Genomic DNA, 18,348 nt, shown 5'->3' with positions numbered 1-18,348 from the left:
ACTCCAAGCAGAGTCTAACTATGGTTCTGACCAGTTCCCATTATAATGCATACAATTTCAAGCAGGATTCAACAGATAGCATTCATGGTGAGAATTCTGAATGCATCCCCCTTCTCTGGCTTATAGTGTCCTGCTGGGAGAAAATGGGAAATGAGAAAACACCAATTGTGTCATCCTAATGGCTACCAAAGCTGAGAACGACTAATTGAACACAGGTTGCGAGTTGTAGTGCATAGCTTGGTAGCACACCAAACAGTGTCATTCAGGTCTGGATCATCGGGAAGTTAGCTTGTATGTTGTATAAAGTGTTTGTGTTGCACACAGAATCATGGAGCTGTGCAGCATAGGAGGCTTCTGAGCACATTCAGCTTGTTTCAGTTTTATCAAAGAGCAATCCCATGAGTTTCACTCTCAATTTATTTCCAATAGCCTGGCAATTTCATTCTCTGTCAGGTATTTAACTAATTCTATTTAAGACTACTATTGAAACTATTTCCATCACACAATCAGGCACTGCACTTCAAATCTTAGCTATTTGATATGTTAATAAGTTTACCTCATGTCACTTCTGGTTAGTTTGCTAATCGTTGACATCTGGTTATAGGCTCCTTAGTTATCAAGAAGATTCTCTTCATTTAATATATCTAAACATTTCTTGATTTTAAAGATGTCTATCAACCTCCTCTTAACCTTTTCTGCACGAAAATGAAGAACCTTAATTTCTCCAATCAAATAACAGTGATACCTTTTGTCCGTGACCATTCTAAGGGGGGCAATGGCCTAGTAGTATTTTCACTAGACTGTTAATCCAGAGACTTGGAGATAGTGAGGATGCAGATGCTGGAGAGTCAGTGTGGATAGAATGTTGAGCTGGAAAGAGCACAGCAGGTCGAGCAGCATCAGAGGAGGAGGGGAGTCAACATTTCAGATCGGAACCTTTCATCAGGACTGGTGCAAGGTTCCGACCTGAAATATTAACTCCCCTGCTTCTGTGGTGCTACTTGACCTGCTGGGTTCTTTCCAACTCAACACTCTATCCACTCTGTTAATCCCGAGACCCACGTAATGTTCTGGGGATCTGAGTTCAAATTCAGCCATGGCATGTGGTAGAATTTGAATCCAATAAAATAAAGTCTAATGATGACCATGAAACCATAGTCAATTGTGTGTATCGTCTCCATAGCATTTGAATTCTTCAGATTCCCAGAACTGGACACAATTCTCCAAATTAGGCCAGACTAATGTGTCAATTAGCAGAACCATCTGGCTTTTATACTCTATACCTCCGTTTATTAAGCCTGGGAAAACTAATTTGTTAACCTGTCTTCCTACCTTCAAATATTTACACATGAACACTCCCAGATCTCTGACTTCATGCAACCTCGATAAAATGTTACCATTTAATTCACATTCTCTCTCCTCATTCATCCCACCAGGGTATAGCATTCACATTGAATTTCAATTGCAATGTGCACACCCTTTGCATGAGTTTATTTATGTCCTCTTGAAACCTTTCATCATCTGTTTAGTGACTGCCAAGTTTTTTTTATCTGCAAATATCAAAAGTTATGCACTGCACCAAATCAAAGTAATATATATCAAAACAGTGGTGATTCTACCGAACTGAACACTAGGAAATACCATGATATATCTCCCACCAGGAAAAAACACAGCCATTCACTACATCTCTCTGTTTTATGTCTATGCTGTTTTTGTGCAGTGCCACTTTGACTAACAAGCTTGATTTGTAGGACTTTATCAAATATCCTTCCAAAGTCTAAATACACAACATCAACAGCACCAGCCCCTATCCACCCTGTCCATTAAAGCTCAATCAAGGTAGTAATGCAGAAGTTACCCTTAACAGATGTATGCTGGCCCTCCTTTATTCATTCAGGCTAATGGATGATGGACTGTTACTTTTCTCTGAATTACTGCATCTGAGTGCTTTCCCACAGGTAACTGTAAATTAACCAGCCCTTAAATTCAAGGTTATTAGCTTCGTTCTTTTTGAATAAGGTGTAACATTTGCAGTCCTCTTGACAACAAGTGTCGCCTTGTAACTAAGAAGGATTGGAACACTTTTAAAAATGTATTTATGAGATGTGGGCTTCGCTGGCTCGATAAGCATTTATTGCCCATTCCTAATTGGGGGTGGCACAGTGGCTAGCACTGCTGTCTCACAGCACCAGGGACCTGGGTTCGATTCCCATCTCGGGCGATTGTCTGTGTGGATTTTGTACATTATCCCAGTGTCTGCGTGGGTTTCCTCCCACAGTCCAAAGATGTGCAGGCCAGGTGAATTGCTGAATTGCCCATAGGGTTAGATACATTTAATCGGGGTAAACGTAGGGTTACTCTTCGGAGGGTCAGTGTGGACCTGTTGGGCCAAAGGCCTGTTTCCACACTGTAGAGAATCTAATCTAATCTAATTGCTGTTAAGGTGGTGGTGAGCTGCCTTCTTGACCCGATGCAGTTGTTGGCTTGTATATTCACTCACAGTGTGTGTGAGGAAGAGAATTCAAGGATTGACAATCTCCCCTCAGCAACCAACGATACCTCCCGACCAGACATGGTGACTTATCCATTTTAATTATGACCACTTTTCCTATACTACCTCTTTGTTTTTGTCACATTTCATGTCCCAACAATCTCCCTGCTTACAGTAGCTTTGGCACAGTCCTTTTCCTTGCTAATGCAAAGTCCTCAGTAATACATCAGCCATGCCTCTGCCTCCACTAATACATCTTCATTTAGGTCCCGTATCAGCACCACTGCTCCTGACAACCCTTTTCACTCTTCATATGCCGATAGATGACCTCTGAATTCACTTGTATGTTAGCTGCCAATTTACAGAGAGATGATGTGGTACAGTTAAGGGTAGTCAGGTTCTCCTGTAATAAAGACAGATGTCAAATAAAATTGACTCTGGTGGCTGTGAAAATTGGTGTTATGGTGCCAAATGTCACAGGTATGATTATATGAAGTCTGTCAAAAGTAATGGAATTATGGGTGAATGTCATATTATATGATGCAAGTGCTGGTTGTGACCTGAATAAATGCAGCAAATTCATTTCATCCAGTTCTTGTACAAGTATACAACTAGTTTCAAATATTAATTATGTTGTGAGTCAGGATTGTGTGTTTACTTATGCGCATGTGTTGTGTTGGGGGTAGTGAAAGAAAGAGGGGAGGGAAGTGAGGAGAGGTAAAAGCAACAGAGAGAGAGAGAGCGAGACAGAGCGAGAGGGAGAGAGAGAACTGAATGAACTTGTATTCAGGAAGTTGCATCCCCATTCCTAGTTAAGTGTCAACAGCACAAGAACAATTCAATCAAGCAGCGTTTTGCTATCTCAATCAGCGGCTAGTGTGAGATAATGATAATGAGGATGCTGATCTATAATTGTCAATGCAATGCAGTGCAGCACAGGAAGTGCTTTGCATTAACTTTAATTGGGGTTGCTTGATGTCAAAACTGGGTGTCTTCATGAAAAGTAATTTTCCCAAGTCACATAACCTACCTCGGTGAAAACGAAAGATAAAGTTGGGGGAATATGAAAAAATAGCAGTTTAGATATGTACTGTCCTTCCATATAAATCTCAATACAGCACACAATGACTTGGTCAGCTACAAACTGAAACAAGAACATCAAGTTTAACAACTCTCTTTCCTTTATAAAGTGCAACTTTTTTGCATCCTTGTTTCCCAGCCCTGATCTTGCTGCCAATTACTAGCTCCTACAGTGACTATGTTTATGGTAATGATGCTCTACCCGGTGAAGGTTTGAAGTTCAAAATCCAGGTGTGGTTACAATGCTAATTACAGAGTCGGTTCCCTATTTGCAAACAGGCTCCATTCTGAAATCCGTTTGCAAGTTGGAACACGACAAAAGACAATATAAAGGAGCTGTTCCTAAGTACAGCTCATGTAAGTTCATTTCGGGTCTTTAAAATACATTCCAGTATGAGATTGTGGTTGTAAGGTTGGATGTTTGTGAATTGGTACCTCATGTGTAGAAATACTCAATGGATCAAAGTCAAAAGATTTTCATATCATTTAAATATTTGTCAATTTGGTCCAATTGATAGCACTTTCAATAAACAGTTCCGAGGTCTGTGTGCTCAATGCCTTCTCTAAGACCTGAATTAGACTGGTGCAGGTAAGACTGCTTGTTTGCAATTTTTGAGAAGATTTGTAGCTCAGGTTGAGGTTCAGGTTGTAAGTTTGCTCGTTGAGCTGATAGGTTTGTTCTCAGATGTTTCAATCACCATGCTAGGTACCACCATCAGTGAGCATCCATTGAGGCGCGGGTGTTCTGTCTCGCTTTCTATTTATGAGTCTTGGTCTGTTAAGGTGGGAGATATCATTTCCGGTTCTTTTTCTTAGAGGTTGGAAAATGGGGCCCAAATTGATGTGTTTATTGACGGAGTTCCTGTTAGAATGCCAGGCCTCTGGGAATTCCCATACATGTCTCTGTTTAGCCTGTCCTAGGATGGATGTGTTGTCCCAGTCAAAGTGGTGTCCTTCCTCATCTGTGTGTAAGGATACTAGTGAGAGAGGGTCATGTCATTTGGTGGCTAGTTGGTGCTCATGTATCCTGGTGGCTAGTTTCCTGCCTGTTTGTCTGAGGTAGTGTTTGTTGCAGTCCTTGCAGGATAATTTGTATAACATCTGATTTGCTGGTTGTTGGTACAGGGTCCTTTAGGTTCATTAGTAGCTGTTTCAGTGTGTTGGTAGGTTTGTGGGCTACCATGATGCCAAGAGGTTGAAGTAGTCTGGTAGTCATCTCAGAGTTGTCTTTGATATATGGTAGTGTGGATAGAGTCTTTAGACGTGCTGTGTCTTCTTGTTTGGGTTTGCTGTTTAAGAATCGGCAAACTGTGTTTATTGGGTACTCGTTCTTGACTATGCTGTATAGGTATTTTTCTTCTTCTGCCTGTGGTGCTGCTGTGTTGTGGCCCGTTTAAGTAATGATATCACCCACCTTAACAGGCCAAGACACACAAATAGAAAGCAGGACAGGACACCAGCGCTTCGACAGAGGTTCACTGACGATGTTATCCAGCACGGTGATGAAACGTCTGAGAATAAACCTACCAGCTCAGCGATCAAACTTACAACCTGAGACTGCTTGTTTGTTAGTCTGTTTTAATGTCAGTAAAAGACCCTACGGGACCATTTGAAGATTGGGAGGAAATTCTCCTACTGACTTGACCAATAATTCCCCTTCAATCAAGATCACTTATTCCTCCATCTCACTGGGTTTTGTGGAATCTCCTCATATATAAAGTGGCTATCACTTTTGCCCATAGTACAGGGGACCGCAAAATATGCCTTAAAAAGGGTAGTTTCTAATAGTTTCAAAATAAAGACTGAATTCTATTTATTGTAAAGCAAGTATCAATAATGAATCAAACCGAACAAAGGACTAGAAACATATTTCTCTTGCAGATGTGTACAATTTGTTCCTGTTTTTTGACAAGCACATTGGAGGCTGGGTCAGATACATTTATATTGTGATCTTATTAACCTCCTATTGCTTCTAGCTGTAGGAAAAAAATCTGGTAACATATGACAAAACAACGTGCAAAATCTCTATTTTGCAATGACAAACTACAATAATGATTGATACATGTTTGGAATAGTGTGTGCAATTCTGGTCTCCCTCTTATTGGAAGGATGTTGTGAAACTTGAAAGGGTTCAGAAAAGATTTACAAGGATGTTGCTAGGGTTGGAGGATTTGAGCTATAGGGACAGGCTGAAGGCTGGGTCTGTTCTCCCTCTAGAGTTGGAGGCTGAAGGGGTGACCATTCAGAGGTTTATAAAATCATGAGGGGCATGGATACAGCAAATAGACAAGGTCTTTCCCCTGGGGTGGGGGAGTCCAGAACTAGAGGACGTAGGTTTAGGGTGAGAGGGGAAAAATCCAAAAAGGACCTAAGGGACAACTTTTTCACGCAGAGAGTGGTGCTTGTATGGAATGAGCTATCAGAGGATATGGTGGAGGCTGGTATAATTATAACATTTAAAAGGCAGCTGGATGGGTTTATGAGTAGGAAGGGTTTAGAATGATATGGGCCAAGTATTGGCAAATGGGAATAGATTAGGTTAGGACATCTGGTCGGCATGGACACGTTAGACGGAAGGGTTTGTTTCCGTGCTGTACATCTCCATGATTCTATAACTAAGTCAATCTTCCTTGGTGTTTCTCAAAATGCGTTCAATAATCCACCATTTTACAATAGGAACATATTGGCTGTGTAAGTGATAACACGAAGATCACTATTTCACTACAGGTAAGTCACATAAATGCTCATATGTTCACCAAATAGCAGGTGACACCCGATTCTGGGATTCCCATTCCAATTTCAAGCACCATTTTTTTGCTGGCATGTTATAAAGGTAAGGGAGTCGGCCTGTACACAGCACTGACACCCTCACCGGTTCCAAAGAGGTGGTGGACAGCTCAAAGCCCACCGTCACCCCTCCACAATTTTAGTAGAGTCAAGCCCTTCAGCCACGGCTCAGAGGAGATGTGGCCCTCAGTGGAACCCAAATCCTGGGATGGCAAACAATAAAAGGCAGCTGGAAATGTGTTGCTGGAAAAGCGCAGCAGGTCAGGCAGCATCCAGGGAACAGGAGAATCGACGTTTCGGGCATAAGCCCTTCTTCAGGAATGCCCCATTCCTGAAGAAGGGCTTATGCCCGAAACGTCGATTCTCCTGTTCCCTGGATGCTGCCTGACCTGCTGCGCTTTTCCAGCAACACATTTCCAGCTCTGATCTCCAGCATCTGCAGACCTCACTTTCTCCTCAAACAATAAAAGGCAACCTGATGCTGATACCCTTTCAGTGACAGGCTTTTCAATATATACCAATTTTTTTTCTGCAATACTTATATGTTGTATTGTAAGAAAGATGTGCGTTTGCTGCACTGACTGATTATCGGGCCTGACAGATCAGCTTTTACTTGTGTAATTGCACCCTCTTGTGGCCATTTTGTATAAGGTACATTAACCATTACATTGATCAGTATTATATGTTTAGATTAGATTAGATTAGATTAGATTACTTACGTGTGGAAACAGGCCCTTCAGCCCAACAAGTCCACACTGCCCCGCCGAAGCACAACCCACCCATACCCCTACATCTACCCCTTACCTAACACTACGGGCAATTTAGCCTGGCCAATTCACCTGACCTGCACATCTTTGGACTGTGGGAGGAAACCGGAGCACCCGGAGGAAACCCACGCAGACACGGGGAGAATGTGCAAACTCCACACAGTCAGTCGCCTGAGGTGGGAATTGAACCCGGGTGTCTGGCGCTGTGAGGCAGCAGTGCTAACCACAGTGCCACCGTGCCCATAGTGCCACCGTGCCGCCATGTTGTTCTTCACTAAGAGAAAACACATTCAAAACTGGAAAAAAAACTCTAGCATAATAATCTGAAGTGATTTAAATGCCCAAAATCCTTTAAATTGAAAACCTTCAGCAACTTTCAATTAGAGAATAAGGCGGCTACAATCTGTTGTTCTTAGATTGTTTTCATTGACAGGATATCTCATGTGATTTGAAGGAGAAAAGTATTTGTTCCTTCAGTTTCAAGATTTGTTTTGAAAGTTGAGCCTATTGTGAATGCTCGGCTGGACTTCAGAAGCTCATCAGAGAGCTATTTACCATTTGATTGACTGTTTAAGATATTGTAAAGGATTATCTGCCTTAAACATGGTTTCAACAGATTGACCACTTTAAGGGATTTAAGTCTTTAAATTAATTTTGTGAATGACATTTTTTTTCAAATGCTTAAATAGAAGCTTAGTTCTTTTAATCTCCGTTTCAAAGATATAATTTTTAAAGTCTGCCCACAGCAGACAGTGGGTGAATGGCTCGGGAGGATATATAGGTGGCATGGGAGAATATAAGGGAGCATGGAAGTATCAGAGAATGGAAGGAATGGAACAGCATGGGGAGCATTGGGACCATGCAGGTATCTGCATTGGGATGATGGATGAGGCTTTGGGCCTGTGATATTTCATTCTAAAACTGAATTAATGCCCCAGTAAATAGGGAACGGCATTCCAGCCTGCCAACCTTACTATCTACCATCTACATTGCCAACTGAAGCCAGTAGACCATAATCTACAGTGCCCTCACCCCTTAGAATGACAATACAGCAAGTGGGGATATTTTTAAAGAAGACAGGTTTTCTAACTTTCCTTACTCAATGGTGAAAATCCATCCCAATGTTTCTAAGTCCAGAAGAGTGGTTTGTCACACTTGGGAATTCAACAGATTGGATATATTGGCTGGCCTAACTATATTTCCCCAGTCAGCGATGCAGTCCTACCTTGCTGAATAACAATGGAATCAAGTCGCAGTTTCATCTCCGCTCTTTCCACAATCCGCTCTTCCACGGTGTTGTCTGTGATAAGCCGAAATACACGAACTGTTTTCTTTTGGCCAATACGATGTGCGCGGTCCTATTTGTAAAAGAACACCACAATTTTTTTTTAAGTGTCATATGCACAGAATAAAATTGCAGATATATGCAAAGTTCTGATAACCTCCCTGAAATCTGTACATTTGACAGAATAATTTTATTCAGTCATTGGATACATGCCATCCCTAATTGCCCATGAGAAGGTGGTAACATCATGCTGAACGACCACAGTCCTTGTGGTTTCGGGATACCCAGAGTGCTATTAGGAAAGGATTCCAGAATTCTGGCCAAAGTATACATAAAAGCCACAGAAGAACAGGTTAAAATCAACATCTTCAGTAACCCAAACAAATAAGACACTAATAAAACTAATCAGCTGCAGTTGTAAAGACCACATTCAAGTTTAAATCCTAGTTAGTATTGTTAGTCAGAGCAATACTGAGGATAATCCAAATAGACTCAGCACTGATGCAGTGACTTGATTGCAGACACTGTACCCTTGAATATCCCTTCAGAGTATGATGAGGCTCAGTTGTAATATCGTACACAACAGAGTTAACTGTCAATATCATCTGTCTACACAGGAAAGTACTGGAGGAGGCTAATATCTGAGACAACATATTTTGAGGAAGGCATTCATCCCTTTTGAAAAAGAGGAAAGTCAAGGAAAGGAAGGAAATACTTCAAACAAACAATAGAAACAGTGCAATTGTGCACATAAATAATGAAATTCTGCTCTTGAAAACCTGAAATCTCTTTTGTAATTATCAATCTCCTTTGGTTTGATGAATTATAGATAATTAAGTTTCATTAATGATCCTAAATTTTCTTCAGTTTTAACTAATTGGTTTAAGAAAACATTGGGTAAGAGAATTGGGTAAGAGAGAATTATTTGCCAAATTGATCATATAGTTCATGCCATGAAAAAACAGAATCTTTTGTGTAATAAAGGCAGGGAAAAGAAATTGCTACTGACAGTTCAGCAAACTTTGCAGAATCCCAATAGGCTATTATACTGAAAATAGAATTTTTAAATAAGTTACACTTTCAATAACATTTCTGACCAAGGATTTCCTCGAGAAATACTGACTCAAATCGCTCTCCTTTTGAATGCTGATAGATCAGCTTTTACTTGTATAATTGCACCCTCTTGTGGCCATTTTGTATACATGGCTACATAAGGAAAAAAGTGGCTCAGTACTGTATAAGTTAATTCTCAATGTGCTAAGTTATAGAATCATTGAGATCAACAGCACAGAAAAAGGCCCTTTACCCTTCGAGTCCGTGCTGGTGAAAGGCAACCACCTAACTATTCTAATTACCTGCAATGAACCCTCCTGTGACATGGGTTGGGATGGGGATGTTCCTAGTTGAACAAATTTGATATGGATAAATTTCAGTGCAGGAATTATGAGGATTTTGTTCAATGATAAATAAGCATGGCTGGACTGGCCTACAAAGGCGGTTGCTTCAACAGGCCTTCCTGGGAGACAGGGAAAGTACACTCGCGATTGAAAGTCTTTCACTGCATGTGTGATGACGCTCGGGATATTTTTCACCGCTATCCTGGATAGTCCTGCTATCCCTTTGCTGTAAGGGGAAGGAAAAGGAGAATATTTTGGACTGGAGCAGGCCCAGATGTGTTTAGATCACTCACGATTTTACACATCTCTCCTAAACCAAGAGGCATGCGCTGGCAGACTGTGTGTGAGCTTGAGCCACATGACAGGCATTGGAGACTGCAGAAAGCTGTTTGTCTGACACAAGGAATCAGTACCTAGAGGATATTGGAGAGTTTATTGTGGTTTTGGAAAAACTGTCCATGCATTCTCATTTTGGAAAATATCAAGAGACAGCAATGTGAGGCAGATTTGAGTGCGGTTTTAAAAATGAGGCCTTTTGCAGTAGGTTGCCAACAATGCCAAAGTTAAACCTTCAACCGAGTTTGCCAAACAGCATTTTCAATGAATATGGTGGAATATAACTCGAGAGAAGTTTGAGTTTACAATCACAAGGCATCTGCTGAAGGAAATAAATACCAAGTGGGTAAGCCAAAGGGCCCATAAAAACTGTCCAAACTTTTCCAGAAAATGCATCACTACATACCATAGCTTGCAAATCCACTTGTGGATTCCAATCTGAATCATACAAAATGACGACATCTGCTGTTGCAAGGTTGATACCAAGGCCTCCAGCTCTGGTACTCAGCATAAATATGAACTTCGAACTGTTGAAAGCATTGAAAGAATCTATTGCCCGCTGTTTAAATCAAAGATAAAAGAAAATCAATAAATACAATGGCAGGATTTAGTCAGTTCAGCACTTTCCAAAAAACTCGAAACATGGTCAGAAGATTACTTTCTCTTTCAAATGGTAATGGAACTATTGTGCATTTTCAAAATTTTATTTTCCTAACAAAGTCAACTGAATTGACATTTCCATCTCAAAATAGGCACCATTAAGAGTACTTAAACTCCTAAATATTCAGCATTGAAAAAAGTACAACAGTAAATAGTTGGTACAGGAGAGATCCATATGTACAACACTGAAGAAATTTCATGCAAAACATTAACTGGCACTTTCTTTCTCAGATAAGTTTATGGTTTTACTTTAGCTTTCCACCTTAAATTTTTTTTTTCATTTCAGGAAGATCCAATTTTTAAAATTTCAAAGCAGAATTGATAGTCACATCAATTCCAGTCAGATTCCAAATAGGAGGGAATGAGGGGCAGCCATCGCTCAGCTAAATGTGCAGTCATCCAATGCGGACGGAATAGTGAGGAAGAAAATGCAGACAAGCTGGAGGCTCTGGTCACAATTTTCAGTTTTTGTTTTGATAGGCAGGTGATGCTAGAAAAATAAAAGATTGCAAACATCATAGGACCGTTTAATAAAGATGTCCATTCATTGCTGCTTTGGGGAATTTCAAGACCGAGCAATATGCAACAGATTTAAGTGCAGTTTGAAAATTGAGGGGATTTGCAATAAGTTCCTGGTATTGCCAAATTTAAACCTCCAACATCAATTGCCAAACAGCGCGGTCCTTGGATAAACTTAACGCTTACAAGGCCAGACTGCCTAAAATTGATGGTGGACACAATAATCCAACTGACATTTGGAAATGAATGGGCAAATAAATTAAAATTAGCATTTGTTAATAAAAATCGCTCTTCAATCACATATTTGAATTTTTTGAAAGGAGAAGCTTGGTGCAAGTCTTGATGCATTTGACGTTGCGGCACATGAACTTTCATAAAGTGTTTAATGAAGTGTCATAGAGCATACTTATTTGCAAAACTGAAGCCTATGAGATTAAAGTGCTAGTGGCAGCCTGGGAAAAAAAAAATCAACGTAAGGAAAGTAGAAGACAGCGATGAAGTGTGTTCCCCAGGGGTTGGTATAAAAGCTAATACTCTTTTTGATATGCTTTTGATATGTATTCATGACTTAGTGTAAAGGGCAAGATTTATAATTCTGCAAAACTACATACAAATCAGGAGTAACCGAGAATGTAATATCTTGAAGGGCAGACATAGATTCACTTGTAATTGGATTAAAAGCTAATTCTATAAATACTTGGACGAAATGATTTTACAGGGTTTTTTAAATTCATTCAAGGGATATCAGCACAATTGGCTGGACAAGCATTTATTGCCCATCTCTGTCCTGGAGATGTTGCCTGTAAGCTGTCTTCTTGAGCTGCTCCGGTGATGAAATGCTGTTGGAGGAAGGGAGCTCCCTCAGGATACTGACACCTCACAACAGTGAAAGCACAGCAATATAGTTCCAGGTCAGACTGGTGTGTGGCTTGGCGGGGAACCTGGAGGTGATGGTGCACCCATGCATCTGCTGCCCTTGACTTTCTAAGCGGCAGAGGGTACAGTTCGGATAGTGTGGGAGTAGGATTAATTGTACAGTGCTACCAAAATGTGCAGGCTTAAAGGGTCAAATGGGCTCCTTCTGAGTTATGTCATTATATGACATTAATGTTTACTGGTGTGCTTTCTGATGAGAGGGAGCTGGAAGAAGGTTTTATGCAAGGAGACCCAGAAGTATACTTTATATTCCATGTACTGCATATCTCTTTTTTTTGGAAGATCAGCCTGAGTGACTGACCTAAGCAATATGGGCATTAAACGTACCGCTCTGAGAGTCAAAGATTCTAGTGGCTTAACCGTGCTTAGAGACAGCATGTAATCGAAGACTAAAAGGCATAATCCCAGCTCTATAACAATGTGTCTCACCACAGGCAGTGCAGCAGTATTTACTAAATTTGTCTCCAAGCTCCTAAACTAAAGCAGACAGCTACAAATGAAATCAGGTGACACCAGCTGGAATGCTCCCAGATGTGGATATCAAATGGTGACAGGATTGGGTCAGATTATTCAAAGGTATCACAAACTAGCCCAAACCAATTTCAACATTGACACAGGGCCTAACAGAGCTCTATGATGCAGAATCAACAGCAAAACACAAAATGAGGCTCAGACCAACAATTTTCTGATCTTCATGACCCAGATGTACAACGGACAATTCTACTACCTGTTAACTCATCAGTGAAAGCTGGGCAAGTACATATTACTTTAGGAAAAATGAGCATTATCACAGACCTCTCTTTCTTCATGAGGGGTTTGTCCATCCAGACGACAATAGTCATAGCCACGCCACATGCAGTAATCTTCAAGAATATCCATTAAACGGGTCATCTGGCTGAAAATGAGGACTCTGGAACCTTTATGACAGTTATGAGAAAGCAGGAAAAAAGTCTCAAATTGAAATAGTCAGATATCAGCAGCTCTGAAAGGGGTATATTTCATGATTCAGAACTCAATCCCAGATGATAATAAAAGCTAGTTACAGAAAAGTACTTTTATGAAAAATAAGCAACATGATTATGCACATGAGAGCTTTTTCAAATTACTTCATGGAATCTCACCATCACACTTACTGCCCATCCTCAATTAGTTCCATTTGCTATTTTCCAATCCATGGACATCATTCTATGACCTAAGCAATTCTTAAAGTCATTGCAGCCAATAAATCTGTACCAATCCCTTTTAAGTGTGAGCCAATAAATCCTAGACTGTTGACATTTTTTAATTCCATTGATTGTTCCAGCACATTGTCAATTCTAATGTTTATTCCATTATGCCCTTGGTTCCTCACAATTTCTGACCTGTTCTTTGTATCCTGTATCATGATGCCAGTAACAAAATATTTATTCAACATCTCTTCCATATCCTCATTCCCAATTATAATTTCCCCTATCTCTGCTTCTCGGGGACCTAAGTTTATTTTCACTAAACTTTTCTCATACAGTTATAAAAGTTTTTAAAGTCAATTTCTGTATGATTTACTATTTATGCTCATCTTCTAATTTCTCTCTTTTAAGCAAATGCGTGGATATCCTTTGCTGATTTTTAAAACTCTGAATTTAGGACTTGATTTTGGATTTAATTTTATTACTTTAAACTTACTAAAATTCAAAAATACTGATTACTCCTCCCCAGATTTCTTTTACTTCAAGGTCAATAGTCATATACGATGCCAAACTAAAAAACAACCTTTTTGGATGTGTGCAAGTTTATGTTGAGTGGAAGATGGAAAGAGAGCATTGGAACAGGCATGTTGAAGTAATACTGGTAAGAGTGAATGTTTCGGCAGTGGATGGGCTAAGGCAGGCCTGGAGTTGGGTGCAGTTATGTAAATAGAATTTGTTAGTCTTGATGGTGAACTGGACGTGTGACTGGAAGCCAATCTTGCAGTGTAATACGAGGTCAAGCTTACAGGAAGTCTGGCTTAGCCTCATTCTCTTGCCAACTCACATTTTTTTGCTGAGAAAGTTTCCATTGTTGACACTGGCATAAAAGAAAGTAGCAAAAGGCATATTTGTGGAATATTGGATTACAAACATAATTCACTCTTGCTGACTGCAGCTGCCTAAAGATTTTCAGTTCTTCTGGCACCAACTATACATCTTTAAGTTACATAACTGAACCTACGGGGAGCCAAAAACAATGCAGCCTGCAAACATAGGGGTTTAACCAAACCTGCTTTTGGGCTAGTCATATCAGGACCAGAGATGTGACCAAGAGCTTTTATTAATTGTCTCTACCTTATATAGGAAAGCGCAAAAGCCCAATTAAGGCTACATATATAAAGGGTGGAGGGTGATAACAGTGATCATAGCTTTCATAAAACAGGAATTAGGAAACCCAACAAAGTAAATTTTCCAACTAAAATTAGCACCAGCGCTCCATGAATACCTACTCTGTTCCCTCAACTTGGGCAGCAGCTTATCCAAAACTACCATCTTGCCACAATTGTAAACAAGATGAGTGTCTGTTGTGTAAGGAGGACCAGGTTCAGCACCATCAAAGAGATACGGGTGGTTACAGCACTTTCGGAGCTGCATTAAGATGTTCAACAAGCGCATCTTGTCCATCTTTCCAGCAGAGTTTAGAATGTCAATGTCCTTCATCAAGATTTTTGTGTACCTGAAAACATTAAGAAATAAATGTACAAACTGATTGCAATTTTAAAAGGGCAAAGCAAAGCACAAAATTGAGGTTCACAGATGAAAAGCGGCTAGTGGGATAAAGTACTGCAAGGCTGCCAGTGCACTTTGAACCCACACTCACCAACATAGAAAAACTTCAGGAGAAATGCAAAAAAAAACTGAAAATACTTCCATATTAACATCAGTTAAAACTGCATCAAATGTCTTGATTGAAGACAGGCTTTGGAGCCATAAAAGCTGAAGGCAGAAGTGATTTAGGAAGCTAATGTAAGAATGAGAAATTCAACCAGAAAGTTGTCTTGTCTGTGACTTGTCTTTACCAGCCTATTCTCTTCTCTGGACAGCTTTTTAACATCCAGTTGAACTAACAGACAAACATCGCTTTTAACATCCTCAAAGGGAGAGACCTCTGACACACCCAACACTGCAATGTCAGCCTGCATCATGTCAACTCATGTTGCAAGGCCAAATTTTACCCAGAGGCGACAGTGCTACCAACTAAACAAGTCTGACACTGCAAAAACATCTGTATTTCAAACTAGATTATTCTGCTTACTAATGCAGAGCTTGCATTTGCAAGCCAGTAAGTCACTTCCGGAAAAGCAGATTGTTTGGGTGCCAACCAAAAGCATTTTAAAAATATAAATCCACAACAAAGTCGTGGAAGTTACTGACTTCTCAAAACAGTGTCCTGGAACTTAGCAAGATTCAACAACAGATATTCACTTACCATTCCCTTTGCATTTTACTGAGGCCAACGTAGATCTTAGTCTCTTTTTTAGGAGGCAAGCTTTTTTCAACCTCTGCTTTAATCCGCCGAAGCAAGAATGGTCGGAGTACCTTAAGGTTTCAAAATGAGGAACAGTAATATTAGAAGGCGGAGAAAGTTGAAAAGCAGAATTTGCCGACTGTTTCCTGTAGAGTGGTAAAGATGCAATAAATGTTGCCGGTCTGAGAGTGGATGGAATTGTAAAAGTTGTCATAATCTTATCAGACCATAGGGTTGCACTCTCATTATACATAGATGACTGCTGGTGGTTTAACCTGAGGGCTACTCATTTAAACAGAAAGATGGAATGAGTCTTTGAAGTTCCAGAATTATTATGAAATATTGAAAAGCAGTCATGAACATGGAGAGATCTGGCCAATTTGTAAACTCCTCATCATTCTGTAATTCCTCAGTTTTTTTCAAAAAATAAATTCTTTGTCTCACAAGCTTACGATACAAAATGCATGTAGCATGCCACTTGCCAGAGGGGTGATAAACTTACCGCATGTAAACGTTCCACTAGCTGCTGATCACCGAGGCAGTTGTTTGTGTCAAACCATGAGTCAAAATCCTGCATATGCCAAGGAAAAAGTTAGTTTTTGCACAGAAGTATGAAAAAGTTATTTAACAGTTGCCATTTTTGTACTATATTTTTTCTTTCAAAATCACTTGTCAGAATTCTCATATTCAATTTCTTCTATTTTCTGCCCTTCACACCCTTCACCCTTGTTGGAAGCAGGTCACCAATAGAAAGACTTCCAAGTGGCAACTTTATTGCCGAAATAATCATTCATCTTCACCAACAAACCTGGATTAATGAGCAATGATTGGGCTTTTGGATACAGTATGGCATGTTAAGTTGGTTATGGTAAGTGCAGATCTCAGCATGTGTTGAAAAAGTAATCAGGACGTAGGATTGAGTTTATTTTTAATAATTGCTCACAGTGTAGTTGTATGTAATGATCAAGTAGGTAAGGTATTATTATTTCATTCTATTTAATTCCAGCTAGTAAGACACTATTATCATATCATCGAGGCATTTGGCTATAGCTGTTAAGTGCAATTTACCACAGTGACCCAGTCAAACATAGACTCAATGGTGGAATAGACCCACTTTTATGACCTGCTTCATTACAGGGCAAATGTGAGGACACTTTAATTGGAACAGTTTTTGTTTTAAATTGGTTTGGCTTATTCACATAAAATGCCTGAAAGAGTAATTTATTTTAATGTATGTAAATAACACAACATAAATTTGGATTTGACATTTGGATCTTGCTAATCAACCTGTTCAGAGGTGTTATTATACACCTCTGGAACAGATCAGACTTGAACATGGGTTGTCTGGCTCAGAGATAGGAACACTATCAGTGTGCCATAACAGCCCTGGCTCTGAGTCCTCTAATTAGCTTGCAAGTACTTCTTTTGTTGTTTTCATAAATCTGGCTTTCAAGAGATTCTTATTACCTTCTTTATCTTTAAATAACTATATTATAACTATTACTATAACTATCATAAGACAATCTAGGCAGTACAAATGGGAGCTCTTGTAAAACGTGTGACGAACCTTATATTTCTGGAGAACAAAGGTAGTACAATATTTTTATATCGAATTATATCTTAGGGAATCAATTATGAGATTAATAGGAAGGGATATCATCAGAGGTGTGCAATAACATAAATTTTAAAATGTTGTGATAAGATCAGGAATTTCAGGATTTGAACACTTAGCATTAATCAAGGTACAGTAATATATTGCCAAGTCAGAATAAGGGCTGACTTAGGGAGGAACTTGCGGTTTGTGAAATGCCTACATTCTAACTGCTCTTGGCTTTCTAGGTGGTGAAAGCCAAGAAGTTTGGGAGTTGCTGTAAGTTAAGCCTTGGCAAGATCTTGTAATGTATCCTGTGAATGGTAAACATTTTAGCGACAGTGTTGTTACAGTTAAATAAGGGTAATTATGAGGGCATGAGAGAGGAACTGACGAAAATAGACTGGAAGCAGAGCCTAGCGGGGAAGACAGTAGAGTAAAAATGGCAGGAGTTTGTGGGTATAATTGAGGACACTGTACAGAGGCTCATCCCCAAGAAAAGAAAGATTATCCGGGGAGGGATTAGACAGCCGTGGCTGACAAAGGAAGTCAGGAAATGTATTAAAGAAAAAGAGAGATCCTATAAAGTGGCCAAGAGCACTGGGAAATCAGAAGATTGGGAAGGCTACAAAAACAAACAGAGAGAAATAAGGAAGGAGAGGGAAGGAGAGGATCAAATATAAAGTTGGCTAGCCAGTAATATTAGAATTGATGTAAAAGTTTCTTTCAATACATAAGAAACAAACGACAGGCAAAAGTAGACATTAGGCCACTTCAAACTGTTGCTGGAAGCCTAGTGATGGGAGATAAGGAAATAGCAGAAGAACTTAATAAGTACTTTGCATCAGTCTTCACAGTGAGTAATATCCCAACAATTAAAGGGAGTCAGGGGGCTGAGTTGAGTATGGTTGCCATTACAAAAGAGAAAGTGCTAGAAAAGCTAAAAGGTCTTAAAATTAATAAATCTGCTGGCCCCGATGGACTACATCCTAGAGTTCTGAGGGAGGTGGCTGAGGAAATAGCAG

At 39.8% G+C, this 18,348-nt stretch overlaps 1 protein-coding gene across 2 annotated transcripts in view; it reads right to left on the bottom strand.

Moving 5' to 3' along the window:
* The window catches only part of smarca1 (SWI/SNF related, matrix associated, actin dependent regulator of chromatin, subfamily a, member 1), a 113,344-nt gene that overhangs the window by 26,492 nt on the left and 68,504 nt on the right, over window positions 1–18,348 (bottom strand). For both annotated transcript variants that reach the window (XM_043704859.1, XM_043704860.1), the window contains exons 10-15: window positions 16,235–16,303; window positions 15,694–15,803; window positions 14,714–14,940; window positions 13,054–13,175; window positions 10,550–10,702; window positions 8,351–8,483 (exon numbers count right to left, since the gene is read on the bottom strand). In XM_043704859.1, coding sequence (XP_043560794.1) covers window positions 8,351–8,483; window positions 10,550–10,702; window positions 13,054–13,175; window positions 14,714–14,940; window positions 15,694–15,803; window positions 16,235–16,303 — 814 coding nt within the window. The remainder of the gene's footprint in view (window positions 1–8,350; window positions 8,484–10,549; window positions 10,703–13,053; window positions 13,176–14,713; window positions 14,941–15,693; window positions 15,804–16,234; window positions 16,304–18,348) is intronic.

This window comes from Chiloscyllium plagiosum, chromosome 15 (assembly GCF_004010195.1).
Source record: "Chiloscyllium plagiosum isolate BGI_BamShark_2017 chromosome 15, ASM401019v2, whole genome shotgun sequence".
Classification (NCBI taxonomy): domain Eukaryota; kingdom Metazoa; phylum Chordata; class Chondrichthyes; order Orectolobiformes; family Hemiscylliidae; genus Chiloscyllium; species Chiloscyllium plagiosum.
Note: the sequence above shows the minus strand (reverse complement) of the source record. Positions and strands in the feature narration are given on the sequence as shown.